At 41.4% G+C, this 22,625-nt stretch overlaps 1 protein-coding gene across 1 annotated transcript in view; it reads right to left on the bottom strand.

Annotated features, from left to right (window-relative positions):
- Positions 1–3,172: 3,172 nt before the first annotated feature.
- The window catches only part of CARNMT1 (carnosine N-methyltransferase 1), a gene marked incomplete in the record, with an annotated part of 36,583 nt that continues 17,130 nt past the window's right edge, over positions 3,173–22,625 (bottom strand). The window contains 3 exon segments of the mRNA XM_077474925.1: positions 3,173–4,958; positions 9,133–9,236; positions 16,200–16,313. Coding sequence (XP_077331051.1) covers positions 4,857–4,958; positions 9,133–9,236; positions 16,200–16,313 — 320 coding nt within the window.

Raw genomic sequence — 22,625 nt, 5'->3', positions numbered from 1 at the left:
CAGGAGCAGCATCGGAACCATGTCGAAAAGTAAGCATCAGGCAGACCTCTTAAAGTGGTTGTAAACCCATGGGGGGAAGAGAAAAAAAAAAAAAAAAAAAAAAAAAGCAACGTGCAAGGCAAAGGCATAATGAGCTAGTATGCATAGCATACTAGCTCATTATGAATAACTTACCTGAGAACGAAGCCCACGATATGCGATCCTCCGCCTTCATGTCCGCCGCTGCCATAGATCCCGGCGTGACTTCCGGGTCTCGCTGCTCCGGCGCTGTGATTCGTCGGAGCAGCGATGATGTCACTCCCACGCATGCACACAGGAGCCGACACTCGCAGCATATCGCCGCGATCTGATGCCTGCGCCGTAGACAGCGGTGGCTGTCTTTTTGTAAATATCTCCTAAACCGTATTTCTTGGACCTACAGGTAAGCCTTAATCTAGGCTTACCTGTAGGTCAAAGTGGTTTGTAAGGGTTTACAACCACTTTAATTTTTACCTAGGCTCCAGTGCAGTAAAAGATCAAACAAATTATGCTTTGCCAAAATTTCACTGACACTTGATATTATAACAAAATATGTTTGAATCAATGGGGTAGTAAATTAGGGGGCTTAAAGCCCTACTATGGCCCCCCTTTCCACTGTTTCTAAATAATCTATTGCTTAGAGCTATAGATTTTCTGCCTTTTTTTTTTTTTAATATAGGTTCTAACGCTCACCAATATTTGCCTAAATCATTGGTCTTGTGATCTCTCTCCCTACTGGTTGTGTTTGCAATAACTGGTCCCCTGAAACCATTTTGCATGCCTGTCTAAGCCTGCCCTTTGGCTACTTTTCTCTTTGACATCATCAAATCTACGTTGTAATCGGAGCAGAACTCATTAGGATAGGATGTAAAACACTGCAGGGTTTTGCCTCCCTACTAGGGTTACCACTCATCCTGTATAATATGGCATCAGCCCAAATCTCACAGAAAAAAAAAAAAAAAAAAAAAAACTACATACAGTATTGATTTGATATGGGATGCAGCTTGTTCTACGTTGTATTCATCTTCCTGGTCTGCCTAGCATCTTGTTACATAAGGAGGGTGGGATTCATGAGAAAATTACAGCTACCTATAGGCTGAGGAGGCAGTGTAGTCTGCACCATTTTATGCTGCCTTTTTTGCCAGATGGTACACAGGCTGCACTGTTCATCGCTGCGATTAGATATTTCATCCCGTGGCTTCCTATCTTGGTGCAGGATGGAGAGGCACTGGCTCTGACTGTAAGGCGGCAAGTAACCTACAATGAAGCTCACAAAACTTACTTGGGTTAATTATCTGGGTGAAAGCACTGACCCTTTAAAAACTAGTGGACGACCACTGCACTGCTCCCTCTCTACTAGCTGTTGCTGGTATTAAGTGTTACATCCAAAGAAAACCAACTAAACTATAGGAGATTAAATATAAATTATGCAATGCTCTTAACAATCGATAGCATAATAACATCAAAGTATACTGTACCGTGAATACCACTTCATTTCATAACAATGTGCATACAGTATCATATTAAAAGTGATTCCCCACATCAAACTGTATCAACATAGTGTTCAATTCACAAAGCTTTAACGCATGTGATAAAGGTACTTATTTACATAAAATTTTATGGAGTAAATTTAGTCCAATTCACAAAAAAAAAAAAAAGAAGCAATTATGCGTTAATTACCGAACAAAAATAAACAAGCCAGTAAATATTGCATAAAAAGCTCCTAAGTCCAATTCACAAACAGACCAGTGAGTAATAATAAAGAAAAATGCAGTAATTACCACCAGGGTTTTGCTGGCAGTATCACATGCACACTCCACTTAGAAACCCCCCACTTAGAAACCCCCCTCCAACAATTAAATCATTTGAAAAAATAAAAAATGTATATATAATATATGGTCCCCCACCAAAATCTATACCAGACCCTTACCCAGATCAGGAAAAAGGGAGGGGGGGATGAGCGAGTATGTTGATGGGGACAAGGGCCTCATTCTGATTAGCCTCCTGCCCACAGAATCCCACAACCACCAGTAATGGTTATGGGGGTCTGCAGGCAGTGGGCTAATCAGAATCTAGGTGGCCCCCAAATCCCCCTCGTATGCGATTATTGGGTACATAGTACCCCTACCCAATTCATCAAAAAAAGTGTCAAAAGTAATAAAAAAAGTTTATCAGAGTGAGAGCAATAATTCTAGCCCTAGACCTCCTCTGTAACGCAAAACATGCAACCTGTAGAATTTCTTAAACAGCGCCTATGGAGATTTTTAAGGGTAAAAGTTTGACGCCATTCCACGAGCGGGCGCAATTTTGAAGTGTGACATGTTAGGTATCAATTTACTTGGCGTAACATTTTTCAGAATATAAAAATTAATTGGGCTAACTTTACTGTTTTATTTTATTCAAAAAAGTGATTTTTTTTCCGGAAAAAAAATGGGGGTTGTAAGAGTGCTGCGCAAATACGGTGTGACAAAAAGTACTGCAATGATCACCATTTTATTCTATAGGGTGCTAGAAAAAAAAAATATATAATGTTTGGGGGTTCTATGTAATTTTCTAGCAAAAAAAAAAAAAAAGTGTTTAACTTGTAAACAGAGTCTGAAAAAGAGGCCCTGTCTTTAAGTGGTTAAATAGGTAAAAGACAGGCCACTTTGTTACATCACCTGGTGGTCCCGCCCCATGTGACATCACCAACCCAGTATGTACCAGTCTGACGGACAGGTTGATCGGATGGCAGCTGGCGGCCCATAGAGGAGAGCGGGTTGTGTCTGCGATCAGTGGAGAGATCCCTTGCTGAGCAAGCAGGTCGCAGCCGCAGTCCGCCCCGTATGAAAGGGGCAAATAAGTAAACATGTCTAGAAATGATCGTTGACGTTTTACCAAACGGTTCTGGAAAAGAGCGTCTTTTCCCAATGTTTTATGTTATTTTTTTTGCTCATTAGTATCTTTTGCATGATCTATCATACGATTCTGCTTTTATATTCACAAGGATCCCTTCAAATGTTAACCTTGTAACTAATTTTCAGTGATTACATTGTGTATCTTGATTTTTAATTGGAATACCATTTGTCTGTATCTCTGCCTTTTTTTAATGCTCTGTGGATGCATACTTTTTTATGGTTTATCCTTAATAAACACAGTAAAAAACAAAAACAAATCGTTGTCATTGACTTTTATTAAAAATTTCAAATCAAGAATAAAACATTTGTGAGATCAGAGTATCCAGCTCAGTTATATAACTGTCTTACAAGATGTTTTTAAAAACACTGTATTCATGTTATAAGAAAAATATGCAATGATCCAAAAGGGGATCCCATTTGTTTTGGGCAAAAAACAAAACAAAAAAAAAAAAAAAAAAAACAGAACTTTTGTATACCAGATTTTTAAGCTAAAAATAAAGAAATAAAAATAAATAAGGAAAGAGAAAAGGGGGGGGGGGGGGGGGAGGGAGGGTGGCGTATGACTTTAGTCAATTAACAGAAGACACTTTTGGACACAAAAAAAAAATAAAATTCATTATTTCATAATGGAAACATTTGAAGTGTGATACATTTTCTTATTCACAACTTAAAAAGAAAACCATTTTGGCCTTGCCAATTAATTTGCCTAAATTGAATGTAGGGCTTTTTTGGGGCTCCCGCAAGATTTGAACCATTGTATGCTTATTTATAATAAATACTAAAGTTAACAATAATAAAGAGCATCTTCATTTTTACATGGTCATACATACAATACATACACCAAGTAAAAGTCATAATATTCAGTATGCATTGGGTTTCTGTCCAGCACCTGGTAAAGCTACCCACATACTGTACATTAGGTTTGACTGTCAAAAGATCATACACACAAAAACACTATGATTTCAGCATAGGCTGTAAACTACAACCACATACTTTGCTAAGTTGGCAGCAGGAATTAAAAGGTGTTTTCACCGACCCAGACTGCTGAGCTTTCCATAAATTGTCAGACTGCCATCTGTTGGGGTCAATTCTCATCCCTCATATCATACGGTTACCAGATATCATGTGAAAGGCTACCTTATGGAAAAAAAAAAATGCCTGGAAAAAATAAAACTACTAGATACAAAAAGGTGGAAAACTACACTCAGTAGGGCAGCAATTCTCAGCAGCAGGTGGTTGCAAATAGGTGTAAACTGATGAAGATTTTTGGCTTTTTTAGGCTTGAAACTCCTGCATCGAAATGTTCATTTATCACTGCTTCTATGGGAAGTATTGTCTCAGATGGCCTTCATTTTTTTTATGGGAAAAAAATACCACTGCATTACAGAACAAAACGGGAACAACTGACTGGTAACTTTAGGATCATCTCTCGCACTTTTTACTCCAGTTACTTTCATAAACAAGGCTTGATGTCTTTCAGCAACTGAACGGACAGGAGCCTGACTAAGATGGGGTAACCTTGCAGCTGAAAACTTCCTGCCGGCTGAAGAGGTTTCTCAGTTTTCATGCTAAAAACAAAAGAAACTCATTAAAATATTGCCTTTGGACTGCTCATTACCTTACACTGGACGTTGCCAATGCAAACGCACACTATCATACATTCCTGCAAGGCAAGAGGAAATTTTGAAAACTTTCACTGTCAGAAAAATAAGAGACAAAAGGAATGCTAGTTTAAAAACAACATTTTATAAATGAGGACAAATAGGCCGGACCCTCGGTAGTGTTGACATAACGGTATGCCTGGAATTCAATTGCTTGACTTTAAAGTCACTGCTTACAGGAAAAAAGGCACAAAGATTCAAGTTTTATGTCTGTTTAGTAGTCCCAATCCAAGTCTTTGAAATCTCTTCTGCGCAGTATGCAAACAATGAAAATTAGCCACTACTGTGGTTTCCGAGCCACAAAAAACATACAGTCATAGCAGTATTTCATCATTGATAAACTATTTACAGTGTATGTTGTAGCCATGGATTCCTTTTCAGTCTGTGAATACAAATGACAAGTTAGTGGTTAGTTAAAAGTTAACTATTCTGTTTTGTGATGGAAAACTGTAAAGTGCTGTAAATGCTTTAATAAAAATTGTGCAAGCACCAAAGAAAATAGGATGAATTAATGGAAGATTAGCTGGCACCACAGAAAGCCAAGATTTAGAACATACCATTCTAGCAGTCCATGTGTTAAAACTCTGCCACTTTCTTTCTCTCTAGGCACTGCAGGTATCTATACTTCGATGCGGTTTATTTACTAAAGCTGAAGTGTGCAGAATCAGTCTCACTTCTGCAGAGAAACCAATCAGCTTTTAACCTCAGCTTGTTCAATCAAGCTTTCGCAATAAAACCTGGAAGTGGATTGGTTTCTATGCAGAAGCAAAACTGGATTTTGCACTTTCCTGCTTTAGTAAATCCACCCTATTGTTTGTAGAATACCTTCTTCCTTACTACAGGACGTACAAGTCTCTGGGAGGAACCACAGTGTGTGGCAGGAATAACCGATTTGCAACCAATCTGAAGTATGGCATACCTACAGTGGCCAAAGGTGGCGCCATTTCAACATACGGGCCACCGGACAGGTAGGTATAATGTAGTACCTCTTATTTTATAGGGTTATCATGTACAAGTAACCATGTGAGGACAGGGTTACTTTAAAGTGGTTGTAAAGGTAAAAGGTTTTTTACCTTAATGCATTCTCTGCATTAAGGCAAAAAACAAGTTTTTTATGTGCAGTTCCCTTACAGCTCCTCCTAAATACTCACCTGAGCCTTATCTCTGTCCAGCAGGTCTTCTCCCCTCAGGATTGGCTAAGAGCAGTGGGAGCCATGGGCTCCTGCTGCTGTCAGTCATAACCTGTGAGCAGAAAGTGAAGGGGTGGGGCGGAGCCAGGCTGTGTGTCTGAAGAGACACACTCAGAAGCACGCACGAGCGACTGCAAAGAAAGAGGCTTCCTATGGGGGCACTCGGCTGGGGGAAGGAGCCAGAAGTGCCAGTGGGGGATCTGAGAAGGAAGATTGGGGCTGCTCTGTGAAAAACCACTGCACAGAGCAGGTAAGTATAACATGTTTATTTTTAACCACTTCTGGACTGGCTCAGACCGATATAAAATCGGCACTTTTAAGAGGGATATCGTTATGGCAGCAACTAGCTAGCAAAACCCTGGTATCCTCTTCAGTGAGTGGTCTTGTATCAGATAAAAGTGGTCTCTGCGGTGGATTCGCCACAAGATCACTTTTTAAATCGGCAGCGGGAGAGTGCCAAGCATTAGAGCAGGAGAGAGCATTGAGTCAACGTCGGAAGAACAACAGAGGGAGATGACCTGGCAAAAGAACGAGAAGATAACCAAGAAGACCCAGCCGAGGGAGAAGACAGCGGACCGTGGGAGAACCACCAGAGAGGGCTAGAAGACATCAGCGGAGAAGACCCAGAGAGGGGAGAAGAACAGGCAGAGGTAGAAGACATTAGTAGAGGAGGCGGCAGAAGAGCCAGAAAGGGGGGGGGGGGGGAGAGATGGGAAAAGACGACGGAGCTGCCTTAATAAATTACTTTAAATACATGTGTAATGCATTTTATTTTTGACACTTTTTTAGGCGTAGGGGTACAATGTACCCCATACTCCTTCACATAGGATGTGGGGCCTGGAATATGGGGGGCCCCTTGTTAAAGGGGGCTTCCAGATTCCGATAAAGCTCCCTGCCCGCAGACTCTGGAAACCAACGGCTAGGGCTGTTGGGAAGAGGCCCTTGTCCTCAACATGGGGACAAGATGCTTTGGGGTGGGGAGGGGGCACAGGGCTTGGCATGGTTTGGGGGGGCGGGGCACTCTTATGCCCACCCCCTTTCCTGACCCGCCGGGCTGTAAGCACGTATAAGGGTCTGGTATGGATTGGGGGGGGGGGGGGGGGGGGGAGACCCCATGCCGTTTTTTCAGCATGGGGGTTCCCCTTAAAACCCATACCAGAACGAAGGGCCTGGTATTCTCTTGGAGGGGGAACCCATGCCTTTTTTTTGCTGTGGCATTACCCTTCAAGATCATTAGACCACAAGTCGCATGCGAAAGTCGGATCCGACTTCAGTGATATTCAATGGGCTGAAGTAGAATAAAAACTCGGACCAAAGTAGTGCAGGGAGCATTTTCAAAGTCGGACCGACTGGTTATCGGACCAGTTAAGATGGCTCTCATAGGGAAACACCAATTTTTACATGTCATGCGACATGAGCTCCCAATGTCGGAACGTTTGTCGTACCAGCGTGAACATGGCCTAAGGCTGGGTTCACACTGATACGACAGGACTGTTGTACAACTATCATCCTACTTTACCCTGCTACATCTTGTCCTACTTACATCCGACTTGCATGAACAAGATACGATTTTGATAGTACGACTTGTCCTTTGAACAATCAAAACAATCCCAGAGTGACAAATTCCTTTTATTGCTGCTGTAATCATCATGTCGGATGGTTGGGACAAGGATCCTACTTTCATACGACTTCAATGATACTCAATGGGCTGAAGTAGGACCAAAGTCGGACCAAGTAGTGCAGGGAGCATTTTCAAAGTCGGACCAGTTAAGACGGCTCCCTTAGGGAATCAGTGATTTGCACAAGTCATGCGACATGAGCTCCCAATGTCCTAACGTTTGTTGTACAAGTATGAACCCAGCCTCACTTCTTTTAACCACTTCCCACTCGGCCTATAGCAGAACGATGGCTGGTGACTTTTTTATCTTGGCTGGACGTTATATGGCGTCTTTCAGGATACCTACTTTCCGGTGCGCACCCGCGGTGGCACGCAGCGCGGCAACTGGTGGTGCTGTGTGTCACTATGACACACCACATCTCCAACTGTGGTAAAGAGCCTCTGACGGAGGCTCCTTACCACGTGATCAGCTGTGACCAATCACAGCTGATCACAGCGTGAACCAGGAAGTGCTGGTAAACCGATTTCCTTGGTTCGCGCTGACAGGGAGTGCCGATCGGCAGCTCTCCTTGTCGGGGGGGGGGGGGGTCTGTGCTCATAATCAGCACATCAGCTAATGCCTATCAGCTGCCAATCAGTGCCCATCAGCAATGCCTGTCAGTGCCCAAAGTGCCAGTGCCCATAAATATGTCAGTCAGTGCCCCATCAGTAATGCCTGTCAATAGCTCATCTGTGCTGCCTATCCAGTGCTTTCAGTGCCACCAAGCGGTGCCCACCAGTGCAGCCTATCGGTGCTGCCCATCAATTCTACATATTAGTGCCACCTCATCAGTGCAGCCTCATCAGCGCCTATCAGTGAAGGAGAAAACAAAATGTCATAAACAGAGACTAAGAAAAACTTTTTTTTTCCTCCAAAATTTTGGTATTTTTTTAGTTTGTTCAGCAAAAAAAAAAAAAAACCCAGAGGTGATCAAATACCACTAAAATAAAGATATATTTGTGGGAAGAAAATGATAAATTTCGTTTGGGTACAGTGTAGGCTGTCAAGGACTCTCCCTCATTGTCTGAGACAGCAATGGGCGCCATTGGATCCCACTGCTGTCAAAGTCAGTGAGCCAATGAGGAGAGAAGGGGCAGGGCCGAGCTGTGGTTCGGTGTACACACACACACACACACACACACACACAAGCTTGGCTCGGGTGACCCCATAGCAAATTGCTTGCTGTGGGGGCATTCGGCAAGGGGGAGGGTCCAGGAGCACCAGCGAAGGCCCCGAAAAGAGAAGGATCTGGGCTGTTCAAAACCACTGCACAGATCAGGTAAGTATACAGCAACATGTTTGTTATTAAAAAAAAAACAAGACTATAATATCACCTTTAACCTGCTGTTTGTGTCCCTGCTTGAAAGAATTCCCCTCCCTTTCCTTCTCAGCGACAGCCATTATAGGGAACATATAATGATGAAGGGGTCTTGTGAGGGTCTGAAACATTGCTTCTGTGATTATGATGTGATCGCCAAATAAAGCTTTGGACCCATTCTGGAGATCCTTGGGGTGTTGGTGACATACAGTACTTTCTACCTGTTTGAAAGATTTCTAACCTTCCATCATTGACTGCCATTAAAGCAACAAAAAAAAAAAAAAAAACTAAAAAAAAAAAAAAAAAAAGAAAAGAAAGAGGAACTCGTTTTAGCCCTTCCCCACTTCTTATACGGTTAAAAATACGTGCCCCCTCAAATAATGGAGATACCTCAAAATGGAATCCATGCTGCAACATAACATTTTTGATATCTTCATAACTCAGTTCTATAGAGAGTTCATTTGCCATGTTTTCATAGTGATACAGAAGAGGTCCTAGGAAAGAAAAAAAATGAAACCGAAATGAATGTTTGGATAAGATAGGTTTAGGATATTTAGCCCTGGCTTTTATTTGTGGTTTGATATAAATACATTTCTGACCTGAAAGAAATAAGGAGTCTGCTTTGCTGACCTCTCTGTCTGAAAGTGCCAAGTGACATCTGGCTTCAATTTTTAATATGGTAGTTACTGACTTAAAACAAGTATGCAGCAAAACTAAAACCCAACATTCTCGGAATAGAATGGGAAAGTGTTTAATCAACAGCGTTTAAAAGAGGTAAAGGATATTTATTTTCCCCCATTCATTCTTACCTAGGTGGATGCAGGATTGGTCCGAAGCTGCATCTGTCCCCCATTGTCTTAACACTGAGAACCGAGCGATCGAACACCTCGGTTCTCTCAGCTCTGTGAGCAGAGCGCTGCTGATTGTCATTCACAGCTCTCTGCTCTTCTCCCTCCTCTTTCTTTGGAGCTGAGCTGCGGAGGGGTGGAGAGTGGCTTTCCTCAGCCTCTCAGCGGCTCGCTGAGAGGCTGAGATGGGCATCAGTCCAGGCACCTGGCGGATCCAGACTTCTACTGTCGGGTTGACGCGGTGCCTGGACTGAAACCTGGGATTTCATCAGAGAGAGTGGACTTCAAACCGCTCTCTGCTGAAACCGGGTCACAGGAGTGCAAAATTAATTGCATTCCTGTGATCCATAAACAAACGGTCAGATAAACAGAAGTAAGGGGAAGCAAGGGGATTTCTCTTAAATGTGGATAAAATAAAGACAGCAGTAAAGATTTGACAATCCTAAGCATTGTACACACGAATAAAAAAAACACAATAAAATAGTTTTGGCATGAGTTAAGTTCCTGGTCTGCATCTGTGTTAAGGTATTGGTTATAACAGCAAGGTATCTATCATTTTTAGGAGTTCGGAGACAGCTTTCATACTTTTCGCAAGACATACAGTATGTCCTTCCAAAGCACATCATGTTATTGTGAAAGTATTTAGCACTGAGTAAGGTATGGCTTTTAGCCTTACTAAGCTCAAAATGACTTTCAGCAGGGGGAGATTTCCACACTTCTTGTCATTGGTGGACAGCAACTTGTACTGATGGAATTATGTAGACTTGAAAATTAACCTCTCCATCAGAAAACATTGGTTCTATGACTGTCATAGTAATCCCTTGCCACCATAGGCCAAAGATAAGGAATTCTGACTTTTCCTCGCTCCTCCCACCACATGCTTGGGCCAGTGACATAGAAAATATATAACCTAGACATAGCCAAGCAACTAGTATTTTTAAAGGAGATCAAAAATGCTAGCCTACATATTTCAGGAGAGGTTTCCTTTAAAAATGTACTGTCAACTGGACCCAAAGTCAAAAAAATTACATATGTGATATGGTCCCTGAGGCCATCAAATAAAATAGCATCTACCTAAACGCTTTCCTTTTTCCCAGAGCAGCATCCCCCAGAGTTCAAAACACTGCTACCTAACTCTGTTTTCCTCTCACACATAAGTTCCTTCACTGCAGATAGAGAGATAGAGATATATATATATATATATATATATATATATATATAATGAATATTTAACAAACGTTTGCAGTCAAAAAACAGAACTATCAATATGACAGACTGTGCAATAAGCATCCTTGACTGAAAGTCTGGATCCTTTTATATAGATGTCCAATACTTAAAGAGGAGCTCCAGTCCTTTTTGTGTTCATTAAAAGTCAGCAGCTACAAAAAGACACATTTGACTGCCCCAGGATCCAGCGATGTCCTCACCTGAGCCGCCCCTTCCCACCGGACTTCTCCCCAGCACCGGAAATTTAAACTGTGCCCAATGCACATGTGCAAGCAGTGCTGCACCTTCTGTTACCTCAGTCTCCTGGGACCTGTGACGAGTTCCAGAAGAATGCAGGGAGAGGTACCTGTCAAAACTAGGTAGCCCCCCCCACCCACAATAAAAATGTCATGCCAAAAAGTGGGGAGGAGTGCTTTAAGTGGAACCCCCTTTTGGGTGGAGAAGTTAGATAGAACGTCTGCAAAGTATTAGGTGTGTTCAAGATCCTTAAAGCAATTGTAAAGAAAAAAAAAAAACACACACACACACACACACACATCTATACTTACCTGCTCTGTGCAACAGAATTGCAATGCAGAATGCAATGTGCCCGCAAACCCCCTCTGCTTGAGTCTCCCCCGCCGGCGCTCCTGGCCTCTCCTATCTGATAGCTTTTGACCCATCAACCATTCACAAGAACAATTATGATGTACAATAAATGTCTGTAATACACACTGTCACAACAGACCGGAATATCCAGAGATTTACAGTATGGTAGACAGGGATTAGATTCTAACTTAGTGGACTAGAGAGAATATTGATTTTAAAATATCCGTAATAAAAAAAAAACTGGCAAAAATGGTGCAAACAAAATACTTAAAGAAAAAGAAACAGGAAATACTTAAAGTCCTGGTTCTGCGAGTTAAGAAAAGTCCAGTCAATGAGCAAGATGGATCAGTAGCTTTTATAAATCTTGGCAGTTTCTCATTTGATGGTAAAGTAGAGCTCTATACAGTCCCTCTGCTCTGGTCCCCAAGAAGGGTGTTGACAGAAATGACCTGACCACCCAGAAGTTCTGAGGAGTGGCTGATGGAATGTCAGTGTTTAAAGTGGATGTAAACCCGATTCATGAAATGTAAGCAGGGCACATATTAGCAACGTTTTCTTATCTCGCCTCAAAGCACTATGCCCTGCAGCTGTCTCTTCTGTTATCAGCCCAAAACCTCCTGACAAGTTCTACATCACATACGATAAAATCAGCCTGAGTTTTGCGTTGGGGAGGATGCTATAGATTAGCAACGTGCTGAACTAGTCAACCAACAGTTCTGAAAGTCTCTACCTATGAGGAGAGGGGGTGTGTGCCTTTCCACCAATCAGCTGTCTTTGCTGTATGCCCAGACTTCACTATAGTGTTGAACAGGAAGTGAAAAATCTAACATGATCTGAACTTTCTAAACAGTATACAAAGATGAAGACAGCAGATATACATGTAAAAACGTATGTAGGGAGATTTGGTTCATCCCTGTGTATGATCTGAGGCGGTTGACTTCACTAGGTATATGCAAGGATGTAATTCCCTCAAATACAGTTTTATACTAGGAGGTGCACCGAAATTTCGGCAGCCGAAAACAGTTTTTTAATTTAGCCGATAGCAAAAAAACAGCCGATACCGAACGGGGATGGGGTCCACCCCGGGTGCTGCCCATTGCGGGAGTGTCACCCTGGCACGCCCCAGTTCTCCACTCCCTCCTTCCAGCGGTCTGTGCGTCACAGAGCTGAATTGTCCAGGCCATAGTAAAAATGTCCACCTCCTGTGATAGGCGGCACACGGATCCAAAGGTGGGACATTGAATCAGTGTAATGTGCTCACAGGAGGCGGGACATTGTTACTGCGGCCCAGGCAATTCAAACCCTGGTCTGTGACACATGGAGGGCGCCACTCTGATCCAGGCACAGGCAGCCTGCATATGAGGGACACTGGTGAGGCTGTTGGGCACAGGCAGGCTGCATATGATGGATGATGGGCACTGGGGAGACTAGGGCACAGGCAGGCTGCATATGACAGGTCCTGGTAAGGTTGTTGGGCACAGGCAGGCTGCATATGACGGGCACTGGTGACGCTGCCGGGCACAGACAGGCTGCATTTGATGGACACTGGTGAGGCTGGATCTCTTGTAATTTCTGCAGTCTCTGACCATCTCCTGTATCATATCTGCTAGAGGTGTGCCAAATAGAAATTTTGGTAATACTATTAGCAGTGTGTTTAACCACTTCAGCCCCGGAAGATTTGGCTGCTGAATGACCAGGCCATTTTTTTGTGATTCGGCAAGGCGCCGCTTTAACTCACAATTGTGCGGTCGTTCGACGCTGCACCCAAACAACATTTACGTCTTTTTTCTTCCACAAATAGAGCTTTCTTTTAGCGGTATTTGATCATCTCTGCATTTATTTTTTGCGCTATAAACAAAAAAGAGCAACAATTTAAAAGAAAAAAAAAGAAAAAATATTTTGTACTTTTTCCTGTAATAAATATCCTCCCCCCTTTTTAAAGCAATTTCTTCCCCAGTTTAGGCCGATATGTATTCTTCTACATATTTTTGGTAACAAAAAAAATATCAAAATAAGCATATATTAATTGGCTTGCGCAAAAGTTATAGCGTCTACAAAATAGGGGATAGATTTATAGCATTTTTATTATTGTTAACACTAGGGGGCAATCAAGGGGCTAACTGTGTTCCCGGTGTGTTTTTCTAACTGTAGGAGGAGGGGACTGACCTAGAGGAAATGACAGATTGTGGTTCCTAGCTATTAGGAACTCACGATCTGTCTTTCCTCAAAGAACAGAACAGGGATTTGTGTGTTTACACACACGTCCCTGTTCTGCCTCTCGTGTCCGCAATCGCCGATGACCGCCAGCCACGAGCATCGGCACCTCGAGAGCAGTGGGCACACGCCTGCTCTCCCGCTTAAAGGGGCTGCCGTATAGCTACAACAGCTCGCAGGATTGTGCCGACCTGCAGCAGTATAATGACGACAGCTGGTCGGCAAGTGGTTAAGTTTAACAGATTGCAGACATGATACAAGAGATGGCCAGAGACTGAGGACATGATACAAGAGATGGCAAAGAAAAGTGCAGTCTGTGGTCTCTTACCATTATTGGTACCTTTAGTGCAAGAAAGGTCAACAATAAATTCATATTATTAAAAAATTGAATACAATTATATAGATAAAAAAACTAAATATTTTTCAAAAACTGTAATTTTCGGTATCTGGTTTCGGCCTAGTGCATCCTTCGTTTTCAGTATTGGTTTCGGCACCAAAATTTCCATTCGGTGCACCCCTATTTTATACATATTATCTAGGATTACCTACAGGTTGCATTCTGGTAACTTGTATATTATTGACCAGCATGAAATTACGATTTAAATACAATTATATGATGGGTATCAAGTGCAGATTTCACCTGGAAGATGTAAAGTGTCCCAACCCACCTCTGGTACCTTCTAATATTTATTTAAGGCTTAAAATGCTGCCAATTAATTCATACAGGTAAAGAGGTCCTTATTCGGACCGTACTACGATTAGCTCAGGATTTATGAAATACACTGAAGTTTGATTCTGCAGCCAGGAATGCAGATTTGTCAACAATAACTGCTAAACTATTTATGGCAAGCAATGAGCCTGATACTATTAGCTAGGACAGATATCCGTGTAATGTTATAATTACCTAAGCCAGAAACTTGAAGCTTTTATGATGGCTATTAGAGCCGGACTGGGATGTGTATTGTCCTGTTAAAGCGGTAATAAACCCCGCTTGGTAATTTTTACCTACAGGTAAGCCTATACTACGGCTTAACGGTAGGTAAAATGTATATCTACTAAACGTGCACCTTTTAGGAGATATTCACCCTGCATGCAGCCACTGACTAACCAGCGCATTCACTCTGAAGATCTGGCACGATATAACGGACCTTCAGAGCTTCTTGCCGGAACCAAAGGCTCACGCGCACATGCGCAGGAGTGACATCATCACGGCTCCTGCCACTCACAGAGCCAGACCCTGCAAACCCGGAAGATAGGCCCGGGGGAAGATGACAACCCTCTCAGTGGTGACTGTCTGCCACTGGAAGGGCTTCGTTCTAAGGTAATTATTTCATAATATGCAAGTAGTATTTGATGCATACTTGCACATTATGCCATTGTCTTACAAGCATTTTCTTTTTTTTTATTCTGCAGCGGTTTACTACCGCTTTACTGGTTAATTTGCTTAAGAGATTTTGCTATGTCCAGTCAATAGACTGATAAGGGTGTTTTTGGATCGCTGCTAAAAGTTTGTTAATTGTAGGGGATGCCCCCTTGGGATTATGGAAAGGGAATTGCTAAAAAATGTCATGATTGAACATATGCCCCGTGTCTTCTCAGTTTAGGAGGTGCCTAGTTTGCATTATCATCACAATATGGATGTCCTAAAAAGTAAAAAAAAAAAAACTCTACTGTGTCTATATCTCACTAACGCTTTGTTGTGGCTCATAGAAAAATATCAGATTATACCATATATTGACGAGTTAACATGCCCAGAGACAACTTCCTTCTACAAAATGTAATACCTTGTGTTATATATAGGCTATGCAATGATTGATGGAGCCTGAATTGTAAAAGGAAAATTATACGGCTTATCACAATCATTCATATTATACACACAAACACACACACACACAGTGAACAGGACAGATTGTTTATTTTTCTTGTACAAAAAAATGTGTTATAATAAAATTTACTTGATTTAAATATGGTATTAGGTGGGATAGACTTCAGTTTAAAAAGCTAAAAAGAGTGTGCATAGTTGATTTCAGGAGGCTGTTGAAGGTGGACTGAAAATTGTTGATGTCCATTTAATCTGAAAATTCCCTTTAACAGTAAGTGCAGTCAGGGTGGGAAAGTAAAAGACTTACCTAGAGATAGAAAATGTCTGTCATTGCTTAAGCATAACAAGGAGAGATGACAATGTCCAAAGTCCACAACAATCAGAAATCACATTTCATGCATCTTGACTATAGAAAACTGAAGTCTGCTCCTAGTTTCTGCAATCCAAGCTCTATTTTTGACACTGTTCAATGAATAATATACTCTAAATGACCCAGCCAAGTCACTACTGGAAATCGTTGTCAAGATTTGTTATTTTATGTAAAATACTGCTAAATAAAAAACAAAACAAAAAAAAAAAAAAAAAAAAAAAACGTATTCCATCTTGTACATTTGATAATTCAGGACAGCCAAGAGGCTCATTTCACTTTCTGACTAATGTACTTCTCCACTTCCTTTATCACACAATTGTTTGGAGAATAATTTAGAGTAATAACAAGTAAACAATAATAATTGTAATAGTGATCATAATAGTAATACCTAAATTAATCCATAGGCCACCTGGCTTGAGTATTTTCCAGATCGTCTCTATATAGTCCAGAACATTGTGAGCAGTGTCTATAAAAAAACATGTTGCTATGCAATCCCACGAATCTGTTAACACAAAAAGACAAAAGAAATACTAACAATACTATTTAGTGCATACAAGTATACTTTTTAGGATGCAAGTGATTTAAAACAGTCAAAATATTAATTCTGCAAACATTAACCATTTTCTAACATGCATTTTTTTTTAAAAATATTTTTATTAGTTTTTTTTATTTTACAAACCATATATCCATTAAATAATAACATAGGAGAAAAAGAAAATAAAGTAATAACAAATGAATTTACCATAGGTAATGCCCAATTACAAGGTTAACATTTTTCCCCACTTACATATTGATGTCCTATCCTCATATTAAAGCGGGGTTCCACCCTAAAGTGGAACTTCCGCTCATCGGAACACCCCCTCCGGTGTCACAATTGGCATCTTTCAGGGGGAAGAGAGTGCAGATACCCGTCTAAGACAGGTATTTGCACCCACTTCCGGGCATAGACTCTCACGGGAGTCTATGTCTCTTCCTGTCCCGGCGTGCTGTCTGCTGGGACACACACGGGTCCCAGAGACCGCGCAGACCATTCCTATTGCGCTGCGCGACTTGTGCATACGCAGTAGGGAACCGGGAAGTGAAGCCGCAACGCTTCACTTCTTGATTCCCTCACCTAGAATGGCGGCGGCAGCAGCAGCTGAGAGCCGAGTGATCAATTGGTCTTGGCTGCTGACATCGCTGGACCCTGGGACAGGTGAGTGTTCATTTATTAAAAGTTAGCAGCTGTAGTATTTATAGCTGCTGGCTTTTAATATTTTTTTTCCAGTGAAATCCCTCTTTAACATCACGTAATTTTACACCTATTTTCATTGTAAATTATTCTGACTTGTTAATGATGTTATTGGTGTGTAAAGATAGCGATCAAGAAATTCCTCATCCAAGTGGAAATGTGAATTGGTAAATAGCTTTCTTCAAATAGTACACCCAACTAATTTATAAAAAATATCGAATATCAATGGATCAAACAAAAAGAAATGTGAAAAAGAATACAAGAAAAGAACGTTTGGGTAACAAAAATGAAGGCGAGATCTTTTATATACTTGCAATATTGGAAAATATTTGGTGTCCTTCCAAGTATCATGGATTATAGTATTGGATATCTTTTGGAATTTGTCTATAACATATGCATTCTAGTTAATTAGGTGTATACATAATCTTTAGAGATCCGGGACACCTCTTGTCACGTGATACCTGCAATTTCCAAGATGCACATTTGCTAGAACAAAGGTAATGAAGGTGTCTGGGATCCCATACAGATACATGCATATAATTATTTTGTATGAAAGAGTAAAGTTATGTTAAAAAAAGAAACCTGCCAAACAAAAGCAATAGTAGCTTGTCCTCCAGATCTTCTCTTGATTGCAAATGTATAGATTCCAGCAGTATCTTCACATCCAACACAACTAATGGATGTGCCAGGTGCTTGGTCCACTGCTGCATATTGACATTCCATTTGCTGGCCCTTACGTCACTACAAAACATTATCGACATATGGGCCAGCAGATGACACCACAGTGCTTGGCAGGGAACACAGACATCTGATACACCAGAAGTGTTTGATATAAAGATTATGCCAAAGGCTTTTAAACAGTGGGCCTGGGTTCACACTATTGCAATGTGGGAACCAGCGCAATTCCAGTGCCGGTTCCCACATAGCATCTCTCCGCAGGCAGTTCACACTGCCCTCTGTGAACCACTGCGGGTGTAAATAGAAAGTCAATGACACACCCACATAGGTTCGCAGATTGTAGTGTGAACTGTTAATTTGGACAGTAAATGGGATAATATGGATGTGAACACTCATGCGATCCGATTCCAGTAAGGGGAAAAAATAAATAAATAAATAAATAAATATTAAAAAAAAAAAGTTCCTGCAACAATGAGAGTATGGCTGAATTTGCATTGCAAAGACATTGCATGTGATTGGCACAGCAATGTACAGTGTTATATAGCCGACCTGTGAGCATAGATTTCTTTTTCCCCATGAGGTCTCTCCTACCCTTAAAGGGGAAGGTCATATTAATACTATATATCCATTTGTATTTACAGTTTACTTCTGTACCCAACTCCTGATGAGTGGCAGATAGCCATGAAACGCCTCAAGTTTCCATTGGGTTCTCAGTCAAGCCTGGCTTACTACCTATTCACTGGCCCATATATATCTTTTATAAATTTAAAATTCATTGAGTAGTATGTAACCACTCATGTGTATGTGCATCTTACAGCAGCTATTTTGCATATGGGTTACCAATGCCTGTTAATAGGAAATACCTTGTATTATACTCTATTACTTATCTCTTATGTGCTGCCAAGTTGACATATATGTATCTATTACGTTTATGCCATGTGTATGTGCAGATATGAAAAAATACTTTTCATCTGTTTTATATTATTGTTACAAATAAATAATATTTACCAACCACTCTACCTCCACAAGTCAATTGCCTCATTTAGAGCCGGTTCACACTGCGGGCGATGCGAGGCGACACGACTCGCCTCGCTCTCGCAAGTCGCCCCCGTTCTGTACAATGGAACCGTTCTGAGAGGAGCGACTCGAGTCGCTCCGACTCAGAAAAAAGGTTCCTGTACTACTTCTGGGCGACCTGGGGGCGACTTGCATTGACTTCTATACAGAAGTCATCTGCAAGTTGCCGCTGAGGTCACGGCGAGGCAAGTCGGTGTCGCCTCGCATCGCCTGCAGTGTGAACCGGCCCTTAAAGTCCCACATCCCCCCTCTTTGGTTACGTATTCGGGATGGAGGTACATACACTGTGGCTCATTTAAAAGTCCCAACCCCCCCCTTTTGATGAAAACACCTATTGGACTGCTCTCCAAAATAAGACCAACTGCATTTTAGAAAAAAGGGGGAAAGACCTAGGGATGGTGAAATACCACAGATTCCCCAAGGAAATCTATTTTGGTATTTCACCATCCCTAGGTCTTATTTTATATCCTTCAGGTTAAACTAATGGGTATTGTTCCTTCTATGACACACTAATGCTCCACAGAGCAGTCCAATAGGTGCTTTCACCTTCCACCAAACTGTGTCCACATTCAGGACGTGATTTTCCATCAGATGACCAGTTTAATTTCTGGAGGAATTTATCATCAATATGTATAAGATATCTTCTGCATCTAGAAGCATGTATTGACTATATAACAATAAATGCTATTTTCTTTCATTCACTTATAGTAATACTGTGTATAGGGCTTAACGAGTCTCCTGAAGTAAAATACATCTCTCTCTATAAAATATATATATATAAAAAATCGCTATCTATACACACACACACACACACACACAAACTGTATGAAATTGTCACTTGTGCATAATTTTTTTTTTTTTTACATTTTTTTTTTATATACAAAACACCTTTTTTTGATTTTATCATATTATTGTAATTTGTATTCAGCATCTCAAAAAAAAAAAAAAAAAAAAAAAAAAATCAGTTGGCTGCATACGATCACCATCCTCAACCCCGGAAGAATTTACCCCCTTTCTGACCAGGCCATTTTTGCAATAGGGTGCTGCGTCGCTGTAACTGTCAATTGCGTGGTCGTGCAACGTTATACCCAAACAAACTTGATGTCCCCCCCCCCCCCCCCAAATAGAGCTTTCTTTTGGTGGCATTTGATCACCTCTGCGTTTATTTTTTGCGTGATAAAACAAATAAAGCGGACTATATTGAAAAAAAAAAATTTTTTTTTTACTATTAATATTTTTTGGGGATATATTTAAAAAAATAAATAAATAAAATATCCAAATTTCTTCCTCAGTTTAGGCCAACATTTACTAAGCTGCTTAACCACTTCAGCCCCGGAAGTATTTACCCCCTACCTGACCAGAGCATTTTTTTGCGATTCGGCACTGCGTCGCTTTAACTGAAAATGGCGCGGTCATGCGACGTGGCTCGCAAACAAAATTGATGTCCTTTTTTCCCCACAAATAGAGCTTTCTTTTGGTGGTTTTTTATCACCTCTGCGGTTTTTATTTTTTGCGCTATAAACAAAAAAAAAAACAAAAAAAAAACATTCTTTTTTACTTTTTGCTATAATAAATACCCCCAAAAATATAAATAAAAAAAACTTTTCCTTAGTTTAGGCCGATACGTATTCTACATATTTAAAAATCGCAATAAGCCTTTATTGATTGGCTTGCCCAAAAGTTGTAGCGTCTACAAAATAGGGCAGTGATGGCGAACCTTGGCACCCCAGATGTTTTGGAACTACATTTCCCATGATGCTCATGCACTTTGCAGTGTAGTGGAGCATCATGGGAAATGTAGTTCCAAAACATCTGGGGTGCCAAGGTTCGCCATCACTGAAATAGGGGATAGTTTTATAGCATTTTTTATTTTCTTTTTAGTAGTAATGGCGGCGATCAGCGATTTTTATCGTAACTGCGACATTATGGCGGAAACATCGGACAAATTTTGACACACATTTTTGGGACCATTGGCATTAATACAGTGATCAACGCTATTAAATTGCATTGATTATTGTAAAAAAAAAATGTCACTGGCAGTGAAGGGGTTAACCACCAGGGGGAGGGGAGGTGTAAAGCGTATCCTAGGGGCGAGCCTGTGTGTGACACCACACTGATCGCTGCTCCCGATGATAGGGAGCAGACAATCAGTGTGCCGTCATTAGGCAGAACGGGGAGATGCCATTTTAGCATCTCCCCGTTCTTGAGCTCTGCTACACGATCGTGGGTATCCCTTGGCGATAGAGTCGGCAGGACCCGCGGCATGGTCACAGAGCTCGCGGCAGGCGCGCGGGCATTTCAAAGTAACGTACAGGTACGTTACTTTGCCTAGCCGTGCCATTCTGCTGACGTATAAGTACAGGAGACGGTCGGGAATTGGTTAAAGAAAAAAAAAAAAGAAAGTAAAAATAGAAAATAGGATTTTTTTTATAACAGCTTACCTGTAAAATCCTTTTTTTGGAGTACATCATAGGACACAGAGCCTTAAGTATTTACTTAGTGGGTTATAGCTACCTTCAGGTGTTGACACTGGCACACCCAGTACAGGAAGCCGACTCCCCTATATAACCCCTCCTCCTTCCAGGAGTACCTCAGTTTTTGCAGCCAAGCAATATATTTAAACCCCATAAAAGAGTGGCAGGACCTCTGTGTTATATGATGTACTCCAAGAAAAGGATTTTACAGGTAAGCCGTTATAAAAATCCTATTTTCTTTATCGCACATCATAGGACAGAGAGCCTTAAGTATTTACTTAGTGGGATGTCCCATAGCAATGCTACTTGAGGGGAGGGAGACAACACGTAGGGCACCCCCAGACCTTGAGGAATTATACCCCTGCCTGCAGCACACTGCGCCCATTATATCCTCATTCCTTCTTACATTCACTTGGCAAAATTTTGTGAATGTATGGACCAAAGACCAAGTTGCGGCCTTGCAGATCTGAGCAAAGGAAGCCTGATGACGCACTGCCCAAGAAGCACTAACCGCTCTGGCAGAGTGCGCCTTATTTGAATAGGGGGGGATCTTAACCCTTAAATCATAAGTTTGAATTATAACTTGCTGAATTCACTTAGCAACAGTGGGGTTCAATGCTGCCTTTCCTTTTTTAGGACCTTCTGGCAGAATAAATAAGACATCAGTCTTACGAATCTGAGCAGTTATCTTTAAATAGATTTTCACTGATCTCACTACATCAAGACAATGTAGTGATTTTTCTTCCCTGAAATATGGTTTTGGAAAAACAATGGCAGGACAATATCTTCATTCAGATAAAAGCCTGAAACCACTTTTGGCAAAAAGCCTGGATGAGGGTGCAACACCACTCTGTCCTCGTGAATAAATCAAATATGGCTCTTTACAAAGAAAGAGCAGCCATTCGGAAACCCTCCTTGCTGAGGATATAGCAAACAAAAATATCAGCTTCCTAGTCAGAAGGGACTAAGGGAACATGTTTTAATGGTTCAAATGGCGGTTTTTGTAACACTGACAAAACAAAGTTCAAGTCCCAAGGGGTTAAAGGTGATTAATTTCAGCACTGCCCCTTGCATAAAACCCCGGACTAAAGAATGCGTAGCAAGCGGTCTTTGAAATAAAACCGATAAGGCTGAGACCTGGCCCTTAATAGTACTTAGGGCCGACTTCATCTCTACGCCCAATTGTAGAAAGGCAAGGATTCTGCCTATAATATCTCTGAGGGTGCCAACCCTTAGATTCACACCAGGAAATGTAAGCTCTCCAAACTCTATAATATACAGCTCTGGAAACTGGTTTCCTTGCATTAATTAAAGTGGAGATAACAGACCTGGAAAGCCCCCGCTTCTTCAGAAT

The sequence above is a fragment of the Lithobates pipiens genome, unplaced genomic scaffold (genome assembly GCF_037356315.1).
Source record: "Lithobates pipiens isolate NorthernLeopardFrog02 unplaced genomic scaffold, aLitPip1_a1.2 Scaffold_13, whole genome shotgun sequence".
Lineage (NCBI taxonomy): Eukaryota > Metazoa > Chordata > Amphibia > Anura > Ranidae > Lithobates > Lithobates pipiens.
This window is presented reverse-complemented; position numbering and strand designations above follow the sequence as displayed.